General features: G+C 57.6%; 1 protein-coding gene across 1 annotated transcript in view; it reads left to right on the plus strand.

Annotated features, from left to right (window-relative positions):
• The first annotated feature begins 2,177 nt into the window (after positions 1-2,177).
• MAD1L1 (mitotic arrest deficient 1 like 1) overlaps positions 2,178-16,743 on the plus strand; it is a 311,083-nt gene continuing 296,517 nt past the window's right edge. Inside the window, 8 exon segments of the mRNA XM_032605902.1 lie at positions 2,178-2,327; positions 5,637-5,777; positions 8,105-8,284; positions 10,725-10,849; positions 11,839-11,920; positions 13,139-13,269; positions 13,422-13,536; positions 15,586-15,647. Coding sequence (XP_032461793.1) covers positions 2,178-2,327; positions 5,637-5,777; positions 8,105-8,284; positions 10,725-10,849; positions 11,839-11,920; positions 13,139-13,269; positions 13,422-13,536; positions 15,586-15,647 — 986 coding nt within the window.

Raw genomic sequence — 16,743 nt, forward strand, 5'->3', positions numbered from 1 at the left:
ACCGGCGCGTCCACTGTCTGTCCGCGTGGTCACCGGGGCCGGGGTCCCTGCCGACGCGCCCCTCCGCTCCGTGCTTTGTCCTCCGAGCCTGGGCGCGTCCCGTGCAGCCCCCCAAGGCTTCCTCTCCGAGAGGAGCAAATGGAAATGGGCAGGGTTCGGGGGGCGAGCGAGGGCCGGGGCGGAGGCGGCCACGGAGGAGAGGTGCTTCACCTCCCGGCCTCCGGGAAGAAGGCGCACCCCCCACCCTGCGCCGCCCCCAGACGGCCCAGTGCAGAGAGAGGAGCCCTTCCCCCAGTCCCGCCCTTTCGAGTTTACAGCACTGTCGCCCGCATGTCTTCACTTGAGCAGCGTGGGAGTTGCCTAAGTTAGGAGAAAGCAGACAAACGGGTGGTGAACTTAGGCCAGCGCAGGTGCCCGTGGCGGTGTGAAGTGGTGTTGCCGTGTGTAGCGCAAGTGCCCGTGGCGGTGTGAAGTGGTGTTGCCGGGTGGGGCGCAAGTGCCCGTGGCGGTGTGAAGTGGTGTTGCCGGGTGGGGAGCATCCTCACAATTTCTGTAGGTGCCCTCGGGTGTCCTTTTGCCAAGGAGGGCAGTCGAGAGGCAGTGTGCTCTGACTCCCAGCTCAGGGGTTCCGTTGAGAGCAGTTCACGTTCAGCGACTAGACTTCTGGAAGTGAGTGTCTTTGATAGAGAGGATGGAGTTTGAGCTTTCACCTTATCGCTTGCCTTATGGAGTGGTTTAGCTCCAGGCAGGTGAAAATGGACGTGTGCTTTTCATTCTTTTGTATTAAGTGTATCAGCTCTTGAGAAGAGGGTGTATTGCCTAAATTTCCCATCATGGGATGCAAAGTATGGTCCTGGTCAAACGGGAGGATTTGCCTTCCAGAGCAGAGCGCTGCTGCCTGGCTCCACGTGGGCCTGTCTCTCAGGGAGGCTCACAGCACTGTGAGTGCCCCTCCCCGGTCTGTCTTCTAGCCCATTTTCCATTTGTAGTATGAAGGGGAGGTAGAACAGCTGTGTTGTGCAGCGGTGGAAACGATGGCCTACAGAAGACAAGGGCTCTTCATGCCCAAGGCCAAGTTTCTTGTTAAGTGTGAAATGCAGAATCAAACCAAGATTCTTCACCTTTTTTGGGGGCGGGTGGGTTGGGGGCAGGTGTCTTCAGTCTCATACTTAGGGGAAATCAGTGAGAGCTGGCTGCTTTCCTCAGGGGAACACAGTATGCACCTGTAGGAATTCACACCTTTTGGCTGTTAACTCTGCCTAGGACACTTCCACACCTTCTGACTAGTAGACGGCCTGGTGTGAGGCTGGAATCAGCGCAGGGCTGGGGATGCGTGTTCTTTGCTGCTGCGTGTCCTTGGCCCTTCACACATTGGCCTGTGGAGTGCCCTCGACCTTTAGAGCCAGACAGACCCAGTTCCAATCTAAGTTCTGTAACTTTTGGAGCCTCGTTTTCTGTCATCTCTAAAAGGATGTGGAAGGTTGCATCCGTCTGCCCACTGTGATGATTGCTGTGTCGTATGTTAAATTACAAGCCAAGTGATAGACTCAGTGGCAATAGCTGTGCCATCTGCCATTCGGAGACTTCTTTTGGGCCCTTATAATCCTCACGACTTTGAAAAGTGGGATCCTCAGTTTACAGATGAGGAGACAGGTTCAGGAAGTCCTGGTGCCCAGTGAATGTCAGGTACCTTTCTGTGTGGTGCCTGTGGCTGAAATAGTAGTGACACTTACTAACGTCTTTGTTAACCTGTAATTAGCGTTGCTGTGGTTGTCATCCTTACTGCCACTATGGTGTGCTTTGTTTCTGATTCCCAGAAGCTAGGCTTTTTGTGATTGTTTATGTGGGAGATGTGCCACCTAATTGTCGAACGCCTTATCTTGGGAGCCGTCTGTCTGTCCTCCTGGTGTGCAGGTCAGCACTCTGACGGTCAGCAGCTTGGTGGCATGTTGTACTTTTATGCCTCCGTTTCTTCTCTGAGAAATTGGCAGTGTGGGCTCCCAGTTAACTCCAAAGAATGTGGTTACGGACACTGGAATATTATAAGGGCTCTGAGAGAGCATCAGGGGAGTGGGACTGCCCGAAGGTCCCCCTGACCGGGCAGCTGGCAGAGCTGATGGCTCATGAAAAGGCTCCCTGTGACCCTTCCCTTGTTTTCCTCCAGAAGGGAAGTGGCCATGGAAGACCTGGGGGAAAACACCACCGTCCTATCCACCCTGAGGTCTTTGAACAATTTCATTTCTCAGCGAGTGGAGGGGGGATCTGGACTGGATGTTTCCACCTCTGCCCAAGGTTCTCTGCAGATGCAGTACCAGCAAAGCATGCAGGTGAGTGGTATGTGTTGGGATAGGGGCCTCTAGGTAAAGACACCTGCTCTTAGGTGGGGCTGGTTCAAGTTCCAGGTGGTGCAGGAGAGCGGTTTGTGTTAGGATAAGGGCCTCTACATACAGAGACTTTCCCTTAGGTAGGGCTGATTCAACCCCCATATAGTTGAGGCAGGTGTGCGCTTTCTCAGCCTAGAGGCCAGCTGGCCATCTCCCACATCTCCAACGTGGATAGTCCTAGTTTTGGAGGATAGCCAGAGGTCATGGTCTGGCCCTGAGCTGTCCTGGCTCAAAAGCCTGAGATAACAGCACCCCCAGCGTGGGTCAGCGTGGTGCTGACACCAACGAGCTCGCAGACACTAGAGGTAGGATTGGAAAGCCAGTTTATTCATTTAATCGAGGGAAACAATCCCAAACTGCCTGGGCACATGACCACTGGAATTGTGTAGCCAGCTGCTGGCTCCCTTGGTGGTATAATACATGGGAGGGCTGTGTTTTAAGCACAGGTTCTTGGTCAGCCTGGCAGGAAAGGCAGGGCAGTGAGTGAAGGATTGGGCATATGACAGCCTCAGACTATGGGGGCCATTTGCACATCTTCGCTTCAGTCTGCCATGGGGTGATTTTTATAGTTTCACTTTGCTCATAGTCTTATTTCACTTTATTCCAAGTTCTCGGCAATGCTCACTGTGGACACAGTTGTAAAGGCTCAGGTCTCCTGAAGGACTTCAGGTTCTGAAGAGTCGTGGGGTCAGTGCTAGCTGGGGCAGGGATCACTGGATCCACATAGGGAGGGAATGTGGTGTCTGAGCCATGTCCAGGCCCCTGCCACTGTCAGGGCTGCATCAGGTGATCTCTGGCTTCTCTGCTTGCATTCCTTCTCTCTTGTCAGCCTTGCCTGTGTTGCTGCAGCCTTTCTGCTATAATGTCCTGTGTCAGACGAGCCAGTGGTTTCCTGTTGCTCTGGGAGCCCTGATGAGTCCATGCCACATTTGCTAAAACAGGGGCTGCTGTGTTTGTATGCATTCGTTTGCTGAATAGTTGAATCACTTACTGTGTGTTTGTTAGTGGACTAAGTTGCTCACTGCCCTTTTTTTTTTTGGCAAGGACTGTTCTTTATCCTGAAATTAGGTCATTTATATTTGTTTTTGTTGTTAAAACACCTTTTTTTGAAATGGTGGTGGTGACAGATTATAGGGTTTTTTTTGATTTTTGTTTTTGATCCTTGCTCACTGGCAGAATATGAAGTTGGCATCTTTGGTCTAAGAAAGTTATAATTTTATTGATGGAGATGTCTGGGAACTTTCGGCCTGTTGGAACTATAGAGTCTAGAATTTCCAGGGTCCCTTGTTCTCACTCACCTATGACCTGAAAGGCTTCCCCGGTTGGGAGATCAGTAAATGAGAGCTGTAGCCGGAGTGAGCTGGTTAGAGAGCCATGTGGCACCGGACCTGCCTAGGAGCCCTGACCTTGGACCTGTCCTGTCTCAGGACTTCAGTCAGTGTTCTGTCTCTTTCCTACCATGCCTGGCAGGTGAGGGAATAGCAAGTGAGGGAACAGAGCAGCTGCAGGTCTGGGGAGTCTGGAGGCAGAGAGCAGTGTCTCGCCTACTAGTCCCCTCCCCTGCTTTATTTTAAGGTTCCTCTTTCTGTGTGCAGGTGCTTATAGTCTGCTGTGCTACGTGTCAGTATTGGCTTAAATATAAAAATATGTTCAGTGACTTTCCTTCAGGTATAGTCAGTGTTCCAGGAAGATGTGGCCAATGGATGTGTGTCTCCGGAACTTCCGTGTGGTACCCACACCCTCGGAGCTGGGGTCTCACCATCCTCTGAAGAAGCTGGGCCCTAGCTGCAGACTCAGAGTGAGACTAGGAAGACTTGAGTTTGATGGAGGGTAGAGTTAGGAACTCCCAAATGTCAACAGGTGGGAATTGAAATGAGAGAAAATATCAGAGGGGTAAAGAAAGTGTGGACTGTGGCCTCCAAAGCACGTGGGGGAAGGGTGGAGAAAATGTCCTTTCTCTGGCCTGGGATTTCTCACACTCGGCACTGTTGACATTTTGGGCTGAATAAGTTTTTGTTTTGCAGGACATTCCTGTGCATCGTGGGATGTTTAGCAACATCCCTGGCTTCTCCCCACTACATGCCAGGAGCAAACACAGAGTGTCGCCCCTTCTTGTGACCATCAGTTGTGTCCCCAGACAGTGCCACGTGTCCCTGATTGAAATGAGAACCACTTTCTGTAGCCCAGAGCATCTTGAACTTTAACATGCATACGAATCACCTGAAGAAATGTTTAAAAGGAAGGTTCCAATTGGGTATCTGTGCGGTGTGGCCCGAGACTCTGCATTTCTGTTAAGTGCCCAGGAGATGCTGTGTTGCTGGACTGCAGGCCGTTCTTGGAGGGGTTGGGCTCTAGCCCCCTGAAGACAAGGCCCTTGCAGTCGGTGATTTGGTGGTACTGTTGGCTGTGTCTTCCGAGGCCCTTCAGAGCTTCAGTTCCACCTTATTTACCTACCCTCTGGGGGACGCAGACTCTGAGATGGGCCCCAAACTGCTGGCCCCTGGTGGACTGGAGTTTCTCCCACTTAATCGAACACTAACTAGGTGTTGTGGCCCCGCGGTTCTGCAGATAGAATTAATAGTTCCAATCAGTGGACCTTAAGGTAGGGAGAGTACCTGGGTGGGCCTGACCCAATCAGGTGAGTCTTTAAAATCTGGGTCCAGAGATCAGACAGAGAAGTCAGAGATGCAGAGCAGGAAAGGGATTCCACACGTGTGAGATTCTCCCTCGTTGGCTTTGGAGGTGGAGAGGGCCATGTGGCAGGGAATGTGGGCAGCCTCTGGGAGCTGACAGCAGCCTGGGCCTTCCAGCCAGCAAGGAGATAGGAGCGTGGAAGAGGCTCCTGAGCTACAGGGGAGAGCACAGCTTGCCGACTGCATGGATTTTAGATGTTGAGACCCTGATCGGAGAACCTGGCTCTGTGTGCCCGGCCTTCTGACCCATGAAACCGACAGCCAGCATAGGGGCGTTTAAGCTGCTGCGTTGGTGGTAGTTTGTTACACGGCATAGGAAACAAGCCCTCACACTGTCATCTGAAAACGCACCTTCCTCTTTTGTCCTTTGTCACCTTCTCTTGTCTTGCTGCCTCCCTGCACTCCTTTCCCACCTGCGGGCCCGGTGTTCCTTCCTCCCCAGGGCTGAGCGAGGGCCTTGCTGGGAGCAGGTGCTCGGTGAGGGAGTGTTGAGTGAGCCCCTCGCCTGGCTGACGCAGCTACTGAGGCCCTGTCTTTCCTTTGCACGTGACCCGGTCAGCTGGAGGAGCGGGCAGAGCAGATCCGTTCCAGGTCCCACCTCATCCAGGTGGAGCGGGAGAAGACGCAGATGGAGCTGAGTCACAAGAGGGCCCGCGTGGAACTGGAGCGGGCAGCCAGCGCCAGTGCCAGGAGCTACGAGGTGGGCTCTGGTGGGGCCCCCCAGAGCAAGGGGGCGGTGCGTGTACCTGCCAGACCGCGGGGAGCAAGAGCCCAGCCAGCGGCCCAGGTGCTCTCCTCAGGTGTCCAGGGCCTGCCTTCTTAGGCCACCTGAGGAAGTGGGTCGGGCCTCAGGTGTGCTCTGTGTCCCCGAGGAGGGCAGCACGAAGGGACGGCTGCCCTGCCACGTCTGCCCAGTGATGTGCTGGTGGGCATTCGTCTCCGCTGGCTGCCTCGTTGCCCTGTCTTCTCTGTGAGAATTGGGATGGAGGTCTGGCACAAATGCCAGGTGGCCTGGGGGTTACAGGCCTCAAAAGTCACCGGCTTGCGTAAGAGTCTCAGGTCCAGGCTGGGCCTTGTGCAAATGGTTATAAGGCCTCAGCGCCAAGAACCCCGGTCTTGGGGGCTGCTTCAGGTTGCCCTTGCCTTACCCAGGGCAGGCTGTTACCCAGAGGAGATGCTGGGTTTTTACTCAGTGTGTAAACTCCACGCTTCCTCTGCTTTGAGTAACGGCGCTTGGCCAGGGTTTTTCAGTAAGTGCTGACGAGTCGTGGAAATGCCGCCAAGGTTCAGGCCGAGCGTTGTACCAGAAAGTCTCTGGCCTCTGGGCTTTCCGTGAGGATGGATATCTGGCCCCATTCTCGCCTTACGTGGCATATTCCCACTCTTTCCTGGTCCCTGTAGAAATAGCTGATGGCTTCGAGGGTGTGATGCTAACTGGATGTCCTTGAGCCCGATGTGCAGGCCCGTGGCCATGGTGTGTTGTGTGGGCTCCGTAGCGCAGTGCGCTGCAGGTGGGGGACTGCTGCCTCGGCCTTGGCCCTGGCACTGCTCAGTGTGGGGCTTCTGCCGATGTTCTGGGTTGTCCTAGGAAAGATGTCCTGCGGGAGCCGGTGGGAAGAGGAAGAGGGAGAGGCCATGGGAATCTTGCAAGTATTGAAGTGAGTCACTGACAGTCTTTCTTGGGGAAATTCAAGGGTACAGGGCTGACTGAGCTTAATCCTGGGACCCCCTCGCTGAACTTGCGCCTTCCTCTCGGAGAGGCCTTTCCCCGCTGCCCGTGGACTTGGCTGAAGACGGCCCTCGAACCGTCTGAGCCAGTGGTTTTCAGTTTGTCCCTTTGAGTCTTGGGTATCTGCGAAGGTTTTTCAGGGACTGCCAGTTTGGTAGTGGGTGGAGAGGGCAGGTGGGTGGGAATCTCAGCCCTCCCACCTGGAAATACCTATGAGATGGTGAGACTTCAGTGTCCAAGGTCTAGGGACCTGCCTGGACTGCCGCATGTGCACTTGGGACTGGCAGCCTGAGGAGAGACGCCACGTCTTGCCCCGTGACGTGCTGGCCGGGTCCCTGCACAGCCACAGCACCTCACTCCTGCACCTTGGCAGGTCCCCAGGCTTTAAGGCCTCCTGGTGGTTTGGAGGCTGTACTCGCGGTTGGTGACTCCTTTGAACCCTGGATCAGCAAGAGGCCGTGGCCCTGGCCGTGCTTTTCTTAAGCTCCTCCTTGCCGCTGGGCTCGGAGAGCCCTGGTCTCAGCACTGCCTCTGAGTACGGCCGGCCCTGCGAGTGCCCGGCAGGCAGCCCTTGGCGGGAGCTTCTGCGGCTCAGCTTCCTGATGAGAGGTCAGAGGTCAGCAGAGTGTCAGGCTCCATGTAACTAGGACTTGGTGCCTTTGCCCCTGGGACTCTGGCTGCCACTTGTGGTCCCTTTGCTTCTTGGGCTGAGGATAACCTCAGTGGCCGACACTTGCCCCTTCGGACCCCGAGGGATTGTCAGAGTGAGGAGTCTGAGTTCTGTGCGTTCCTTACTAGCGCAAGCCACGCGGCCCCTCGAGGGGGGCCAGTGCAGGGTGGCTCTGAAGCTCTGGGGGAGATGAGGGCCCAGGGTCACGTGCTCCTGCCTGCAGGCTTCTGGCCACGCCCCCTGTCCCTGCCCGGTCGTCCACTCTCTGGGGGCGTGCCGACTCACTGGAACGGGAGCCGCCGGAGCTGCCAAGCTCAGAGGCATCTTCCCAAGGTTGAGTCTGAGTGAGATCGCCGTGCTCCTCCTTGCCGATGGCCATCGTGAGCAGTGGTCGGTGGCGGTGACGTGTGCCAAGCGCCCTCCCGGGGGGGCGCCGTGAGATGTGGCGTCGCGCCGCTGTGGCCGGCGCTCACCTTGGAGGGCGTCCCGCTGCGGCCTCGGGGTTCCTGTGGGCTTGGCTCTTGCCTTATCGGTGGCTCTGCTCTGGGTCTCGGTCCTGTCTGGCGGGCAGAGTGGGCTGGTCTCGGCCTGCTCACACGCCGTCTCACCAGGCCGTTCTCCTTGGCAGCGCGAGGTGGACCGCAACCAGGAGCTCCTGACGCGCATTCGGCAGCTTCAGGAGCGGGAAGCCGAGGCGGAGGGGAAGATGAAGGAGCAGCTGCAGCGCTACAGGGTGTGCCAGCAGAGCCTGGATGCGGCCAGCAAGCGGCTGCGGGACCAGGAGGACGGCCTGGCCGAAGCCGGCGAGGTGAGGGGCTGGGGCCCCGGGCTGGGGTGCTGCCCTCTCCCCGCGAGCAGTCTGGGCGGAGAGGAGACGAGCTCCCACCTCTGGCACGGTAGCTCCGTGGTAGTGCCACTGTGTACTTCTGCTTCCCACGTGTGTGCCTACGTTTTTTGCGTAGTTGTGATCGTAGCAAAAATATTAATTTTCCATTCTGTGGTTTTCAGTTAGTAAGTTGAATACTTTTTTAGTCTTTGTGATTATGATTTTTAGTGGTTGACTAACCTGTTTTTGGTCACTTTCAAGTGTTTTTTTTTATACACCCACACACCCTGATACAGATACATATGTGGTAGATAGCTTCATGCGTGTAGCCTTTTTGTTTCTGTTGAATGATTTCGTTTGGACAGATCCCTAGGAATGGGGTTATAAGATCACCAGGTACAGTTCTCTCTATGGCTTTTGCTACCAGTTGCTGTGTTCTACTAGTAGCTATTGTTGAGGATTCTACTTTCACTGGAACCTCTACCTGTCACGGATAATGGTGTTTTCTGGAAATACTTGTGATTCTGCCCCCCCCCCTCGCCCCCGCCCCCGGAGATGTGCCTCTGGATTTGCATTTCTTTGATTATTAATAAGGTTCGTTAGCATCTGAGAATATGTGTGGAACCAGAGCATAGATCAACCGTAGTCCTTACTGTCTCTACCAACCGAAGGTTGTGTAAACTTTAGAGACAGAACCCAGACATTGATGCTTGTGGAAATCGGACTCCTCTGACCTTCCCTGTGTCTTTGCTGTGCTGCTCAGGATCACAGGTGCTGCGAGGAAGAAGATGAAACGCTGCTGGGGGAGGGGGTCGGGGGCCGCGGGATCACTGGTGTTCTGGCTCTGCGTGGTCTTCTCTCCTTGATGGATCCTCGAAGCAGGCGCCAGGTTATTTCTGCCTTGGCAACGCTGGAGAGCGTGTTAAGGTTGTTTCTACATCCGTCTTCTGATGTGGACGTCGGCAGGAGTGGCCTTCAGACAAGTCTTCCTCCCGCCTTGGGTGTGTGCCCGCTTGTGCTCCCCGCAGGCTTCTCCGGAGGACGGGGGTGGGCATGTCCTGCACGTGGCTCAGTGAGGAGCAATTTGGGGGCACCCTTGGCACAGAAGCTGCAGAGCAGACGCCCGTGGGGCCTGGCGTGCCAAGGGTTGTGGCGGTTTGGGACGGAGACCCCGACGTTGCTCATCTCCCTTTTCACCCCGTGGGGAAGGCGTCCTGGGCTCCGAGTCTAGGTTTGTAAACCTCCCGCCCACACAGCTGTGCTCTCTTGTCACGGTGCCTGGTCTAGATTCTAGCTCGTGCTCTCTGACATCATCATGGTGATGGCCTGGCTTTCGCGCAGCTTTGTCCTCCAGGCAGTGGGCTGTCTGACTCCTGTGTTCAGCACGGCGCCTGTACCTTTATTTAGTTCAGGAAGAATCCTCAAAGGATATGTTCATCGTTAAATAAATCTTAAGTATCTTCATTCTTCTTTGGGTCCCAGATTGAGAGTCACTGTTACAATAAAGGAAACCATGCAGGTCGATGAGAGGGTAGGACACAGACTCACCCCCCATCAGCCTCCCTGGGGGGCCTACTGTGGCCTCCGTGTTTGCAGACGGTGCCCCGTGCGAGGGTTGCTCACTGTGGTGAGTTTGCCAGGCCGTCCTCTTGCCCTCAGCTTGTAGGTTGATGTCTGACTCTCAGAGGCTGATGGGGCGATGTTTCCACTTGTTAACTTAGAGTGACGCCCTTGAGTGGGCTGGCTTTTCCTGTTGGAGGCGTGCTCTCTTGCCCCAGGAAAGCCACAAGTGGGGTCCCCTCACCAGAAGGTTGTCTGAGGAGGGTGTGGTCCGAGCTGAGGACTGCAGTTCCGCCCCAGTGTCTGTCTAGCGGACTCGCTGTCCTGGAGGCTGCGCGCTGGGCCGCCTCCCTGTGCCTTCCCCCATGACCCCTTCTGGCCTGGGAGCGCTTCAGCCTCCGCGGCGCTAGTGCAGCTCCCGTTCGTTGTGTGTGGCTCTCGTGGTGTCATGCTGAGGACAGCCTCAGCGCCCACTTCTGACTTCTTGGCGGGTGCCCGCCTTGTCCCCGTGTAACATCTCCTGCACAGCTGGGCGGGGGGCGCGGTGGTGGGGTGGGGTGGTTAGAGAAGGGATTCTGGGCTGAGGACAGAGTGGGTGTGGGCCGCCACGGACTGGGGGGCTGTGCACACGCCGGGTGGGAAGGGGTGACGTGGGGTGTGGGTGTGGAGGCCGCCAGGCGTGAGGCCCGGGCCCGCCTTGGCCGGCAGCGTTCTCACTCCCGAGGCCGCGGGTCACCGAGGCGGGGCTCGGGTGGGGTTGAGGGGCGGTCACGTGTTCCAGAGGAGGAGATGGCTCTGTCCTCGCCCTCCGCCCTCCGGAGCGGGACGGGAGGGGACCGGCTCTCGTGTGTCTCGCTTTCAGACCGTCAGTGTGCTGAAGGGCAGGCTCTCGGACCTGCAGTGGAGCGTCATGAACCAGGAGATGCAGGTGAAGCGCCTGGAGTCTGAGAGGCAGGAGCTGAAGGAGCAGCTGGAGCTGCAGCACAGGTGAGCGTGGAGGCAGGCAGGTCCGCCCCCTTCAGGGCAGGGGTCCCCGCCCCTTTGCCAGGTAAGCCTGGCCAGCGGTCCACCTGGGTGCAGTTGGCCCGAAGCCTGCTGGGCTGCGTGCCGAGCTGGGCGTCCACTCGTTAACCATGTGCAAGACCCAGGCTTGCTCTCCCGCGTATGCCCTCTGTGGCGTGAGCGCCCAGCGTTCACGAACGTCGTGTGCGCTGAAGCTCGGAGGTTCCACGAGTGCCCTTCGTGTGCTGGCCTCCCGTCCACAGGCTGTTGGGACACACTGAGGCCTTTGAAGCCAGGACCTTTTCGTGCCAGAACAGAGCAGTGTTTCAAATGTTCCAAGAATAAGAAGCGGGAACAGTCATTTCTTTCCTCCTCTGGGGGTGGGATGCCTTCCTGGAGGGAGCTTTCAGAGAAGATGTTGGGTTTGAGCGAGATTTTGAAGGCTGCGTAGGACATGCCCTGGGGCAGGGGGGATGTGGGTGGGAAAGGACGTTCCTGGGGAGGGAGCCCTCTGAGCAAAGGCACGGCAGGATGGAGGAGCTCGCCAGGAGATGCAGGTAGAAGACAGCGCTCTCCCAAAGCTCGTGGCCTCTACCTTAGCAGGTGTTGTCTTAGGGGAGTTCTGACCACTCGGTGGAATGGGGCAGAGTTGGGGGGGGGGGGTGGGTCGGTCCTGAGCGGGTCCTTGGCTTTGGCTGTTCCAGGGCCAGCAGAAGCTCCTATTGTGAGAGGTGTGGGGAGGGGAGAGGACTCGCAGGTGGTCTGGACTTACCCACCTGCCCTGCGACTCAGGCCACAGAGCCAGCAGCAGGGGCTGGGCCCTGGACCCTGAGGCGTCCTTGCAGGGAGCGTGCAGGAGTGTGGTTGCATGCGTGTATGAGTGAGTGTCTGTGCTGGAGAGCTTTTAGAGTGCGGGCAAGTGCTGGCTTTACCACATGCCTGTTCCTGCACATGGTGTACTTGTTTCTTAATAGGAAATGGCAGGAAGCTAACCAGAAGGTTCAGGAGCTCCAGGCCAGCCAAGAAGCACGGGGGGACCAAGAGCAGAGGATTAAGGTGAGTTGCTCCGTTCCAGTCCCTGGCCTGTGCCTGGGAGATGTCACAGCGCTGGGCCCGGCCCCCCATGACCCGTGGCTGTTTCAGAGCTGGGGGCGTACTCAGTGGCATCTAGTGGCAGTTAGCTGCCTGTGTCCACTGTAGCTGTTTACATGTCGGTTGTCTCCTTGTGTGCCGGGCACTGTGCTGGATGCTGGGGTGCGTATTTCTGCGCCCAGGAAGCTCGTATGCTTTTGGATGAAGATCAGAATCAAACACACAGAGTAAAAAGTAAACGTGTGATAACTTCAACTGCCGCGGGATGCTGTGCAGGTGATAAGCCAGGACTGGAGAGGGTGAACAGCAGCCTGCCCGATGTCGCACAGCTAGTGCGTGACTCAGCTGGGTCTCAGAGCCAGGCCGGCGTGACTCTGGTTCAGGCCGTGCTGCCTCTCTGTGGGAGCCGTGATGGCTGCCTGCTGCCCTTCGAGCCACGTCCGCGCACCGGGCCCCGCTCCTGTGCTCTGGCTCCGTGTACCCCCAGCTCCATCTTGTCAGCTTCCAGACCTCCCGGCTCGCTTTCGCCTCTGGTCTTCACGTGCTGTCCTGTGCGGCTCGTCCATCTCTCCTCCCCGGCCCTCACTGCTTCACACGACCCGTTACGTCTCCCCTGCCCCGTCCGCCCATCTGAGTCCTTGGCCCGCTTCTCAGTATTGACTTGCCTGCACGGCCTGATGTCTGTCTTTTGTACGCTCTTCCCTGCAGAGACCTCATCTGTCCTCTGTGTCATGGTGTCCCCGCTGCTTGACCCGGTACCTGGCCCAGAGCTGGGCCCCTTAGTGTTTGTTGTTCTGTGACTCGTCACTGAGTCTCCCCGGTGTCTCCGTGTGTTCCCGGGGACTACATGTCGTAATGGACAGGCTGTCCTCACCGTACAAGGACTCAGTCAGGACCCTGTGCCACGGGAGTGGCAAGCAGAGCCAGCGTTTGAGGGTGGGTGTCGATTCACGGAGCATTCGCCGTGCGTCCTTGTGCCGGACGTGTGACGGGCTCCTGCCCTGCAGGCGGCACGGCACGTGGCGCGTGGGGCTACCCTGGGAGTGTCCCCTGAGGACACCGCGCAGAGGCACAGCCGGTGCAGGCTGCCCAGAGGCGGGGGCCAGGGTCGTGGAAGTTGCCATGGATCTGGGACAGTTAGGCGCCCGTGACTGTCTCCCCTCTGTCTCCGGCCTCGATCAGGATTTGGAGCAGAAGCTGACCCTGCAGGAGCAGGACGCTGCAATCGTGAAGAATATGAGGTCTGAGCTGGCGCGGCTGCCCACGGTGGAGAGGGAGCTGCGGCAGCTGCGGGAGGAGAACGCCTGCCTGCGGTGAGGGGCCTGGGGGGCGGGGGATGGTGGCGGTGTGTGCGCGTGTGTGCAAAATGTTTGCAGCCTCCTTGGGTGCAGCCCCTGCTCCAGGGGCTCCTGCACTGTCCCCGGCGGTGCGGCTGTTTGAGTGACTGTGCTTCTGGCCCTGCCAGGGAGATGCGGGACACCAATGGGCTGCTCCGGGAGGAGCTGGAGGGGCTGCAGCGGAGGCTGGGGCGGCAGGAGAAGATGCAGGAAACCCTGGTCGACCTGGAGCTGGAGAAGGAGGTGAGCTGGTCCCCGTGGGTGTCCTGTGGCTGGCTAGGGGAGACCCTGGGTGTTTTAGTCCTATGTTCCAGCTGTTCGGCTAAAATGTGGCAGCCGCTGGGCTAGTATGGTGGGCAGGATAGTGACCCCTAAAGACAGCCCCATCCTGCTCCCCAGAACTGTGGGCAAAGGGGATCGAAGGATGCTGACCCCTAGCTGTGGTAGGGAGGCTCCCTTGGGGCTCCTGCTGGCCCCCAGCTGGGCCGGTGTGCTCACAGGTCCTGACAGGGGCCGGAGGGGGTTGGAGGTCAGAGCTACATGAGGTGAGGAGGACTTGCCTTCTGCTCTTGGTGGCGATGAATGGAGGAAGGCGCTGTGAGCCAGGGAACGTGGGCACCTCTAGAGGCTGGAACGGACGAGGAAACAGGTTCTGCCCCAGGGCATGCAGGAGGAGTGTGGCCCTGCGACTCCTTGATCTGGCACTGTGAGGCCCTTGCTGGGCTTCTGACCTACGGAGCTGTAAGACAGTAAATGTGTATTGTTCTCAGCCACTGAGTTCTTAGTAGTTTGTTTCAGTAGCACTGATGCTGAGTCAGAGAGAGGAGATGGCTTGTGGTACCTGGAACAGACGTTGTTCCCACCCATGGATGTGAACAGACACCTGTGCTGAGTTTCCTTTCCCTGTGGCTGCTGCTGGGACTCATTGGGACATTTTGTGGGTTGTTGTAGAGACGGCCATGGACGTCGGTGCCGAAAGCATCCTTGTTCGCTTGCTGAGCAGACCAGCACGAAGGCCTCCCGGCTCCAGGCCCGGGGTCCTTCTGTCCTTCCACACTGCTTCCCCGTGGTCACCTTCAGTCACCTTCCTTTCTGGTTTGCCCAGCGTAAACCATGTCACCACTTCCCGTAGCTTGCAGTCTGGTCAGAGTGCTCGTCAGCTGCACCCCCCGATGGGTTCACTGCCAGCTGAGGCATCGTGGGTCTGGAGCACAAATCCCTCTCAGGCGTCGGCTTATGTGGGCACTTAGCCTGAAAAGACAGTTCCGGAGTCCAGCAGTTTTTCTCTGGATATAGTTTGTTTTGAAATTGGTTAAGATTCTGCATGTAGAATCACACTGCCTGGTTTCCAGCCCTGCTGTGGCGTGCCCGCTGGCTGTGTGACCCTGGCAAATTACTTAACCTCTCTGTCCACCTGTGTAACGAGGAACGAGTGTCTCCCTGCAGGGTTGTGAGGATTAAATGAGGTAGTGTAACGTGCTTAAACAGTGGTAACGCTGACTCAGCGTCAACTGTAGTAATAGATTTATTAACCAGTCTTGTGCCCGGCACACGATAGGGGTCAGGAAGTACTTGAGTGGCTGAATGAGCGCGCTGAACAGCGCTGGGCTTGGCCCCAGGAAGGAGTGGGAGGCCAGACAAAGGCACGCGGTCTAGGAAGGTAGCAAGACTCCGATGTGGGATGTGGGTCAGTGGAGCGGCTGTGAGAATACAAGGGCGGGAGGCCCGGCATGCGGGCCGGGTGGGGGCACCGCTGCTGCCCCCTGTTCTTCCCAGCGGCCACGGGGGCCCAGCCCGACGCGTGCGTGCATGTGTGTTGAGTGGGGTTTGGCTCTCGGCCCAAGTCTGTCTGCCCTGGGGCTTGGCATCCTGAGGAGCACCCGGAGGATGGGCGACAAGGCTGTGGGCAGCGTCTGCCCCCTCGTGGTTATCGCAGGACCGTCCAGGAGCCTGTCTGCCCCCGACCCCTTTCCCCAGCCCGCAGTCCGTCTGGCCTGCTGGGAATCTTGAAGTTACGGAGCCAGGAATGAATGAGGTGTTAAGCACGCAGCGTAGCTTCAGCGGCTGGGAAGCCACCTGTCTGCTTTGGAGCGGATGGGCGCCTTTCTGCGTTTTAGCTCAGCGATCAGGGCGGGCCGTTCCGGAGGATCAGGGAGGTGATGTCGTCTGGTTTTGTGTGGTACTGCCGTGCTGGGGGTCGAGGTGTGTGTGTGGAGGAGGTGGGAGGGCCTGGCGCTTGCACAGAGATGACGGGCACAGCGCTCTAAGGGCTCTACTTCCATGTCTTTTCAGAGGCTGCTGACGAAACTGCAGAGCTGGGAGAGGCTGGACCAGACCACGGGCTTGAGCATCAGGTAGGCGGACGGCGCCGGGTCCCCACCTTTTCTCCGCACGGATGGCACCTTTGGCAGAATGGGCCCTGCCAGCCTGGTTCCCTCCAGCAGAGGCCCTGCCTGCGGCTGCTTAGGTTTAAGGAGATGGAAGTAGGGACTCTCCCCGCCGAGGATGGGACATTCTCGACAGAGCGCTGGCAGGTGTGGGCCCTGCATTGTTGGGTTTTCTTGAAGGGCTCTTTTTTGTTTATACTGAGGAAGTAGTTGCTTTTGAGGGAAGTCATTTCTTTTAGGTGGTTGTAACGAGTAGAGATAAACTGAGTCTTCAGGGGCAAAAAAGGAAAACAGGGTGATGGAGGATTGTTTCCCATCAGGCCCTTGCAGCAGCCTCAGCTTGTCTGTTGAGCTAATGCCAGCAGGTGAATGGCAGGCGGGGCTGCCGGATGGCCGAGCGGGCCTGGTTCTCAGACGGGCATCTTCCCACCGCTCCCTGCTCCCGATTCCATCTGTCCTGCTGCCTGTCCTTCTGGGGCCGCTGCCCCTTTCTCCAGTGTCGCTCCACCGCTGGCCCTTAGCCCCCGGGTCCCTTCCCTGCCCGGTCCCTCTGCAGACCGACTGCCCACTGCTCCCATCTGGGGGTGGGGGTGGGAGATTGGTCCTTCAGGATTAGTCCTGGCGCCTGGGGCCTGTGGCGTGTAGAGAGCCTCCTGTTTGTCTGTTTGTGCGACTTGAAGCCTGTGTCTTCTCGGGGGTCTGTCCTGCTGCTCTCGGAAGCTGGGCCTAGATAGAGAGCCCTCCTCAAAGGGCTGTCCTGTAATCACAGCCTCTGACTGCTCCTCTGGGACCTGCACCAGCTCCATCACACCATGGACTCCAGCTGTTTGTCACTTGAAGACGCCCCTTCGTTTTCCTTCTGCCTCGCTATCGCTAAGTCTCAGAGGACAGAGTAGGCTGTTCCCTCCCGAACTCCACCTGCAGAACCCAGGGTCATGTAGGGCTGGCCCCAGCGAGGCCTAGATGTTTTGTGTTTCCTCCTTTTCTCTGGGCTGATGAACTCGTGGGGATGCTTCCCTCCCACTCCCAGGGAGGCTCACGTCAGAAGAGAAAGCTCCATGAC

Source organism: Phocoena sinus, chromosome 15 (assembly GCF_008692025.1).
Source record: "Phocoena sinus isolate mPhoSin1 chromosome 15, mPhoSin1.pri, whole genome shotgun sequence".
In the NCBI taxonomy this organism is placed as follows: Eukaryota; Metazoa; Chordata; class Mammalia; order Artiodactyla; family Phocoenidae; genus Phocoena; species Phocoena sinus.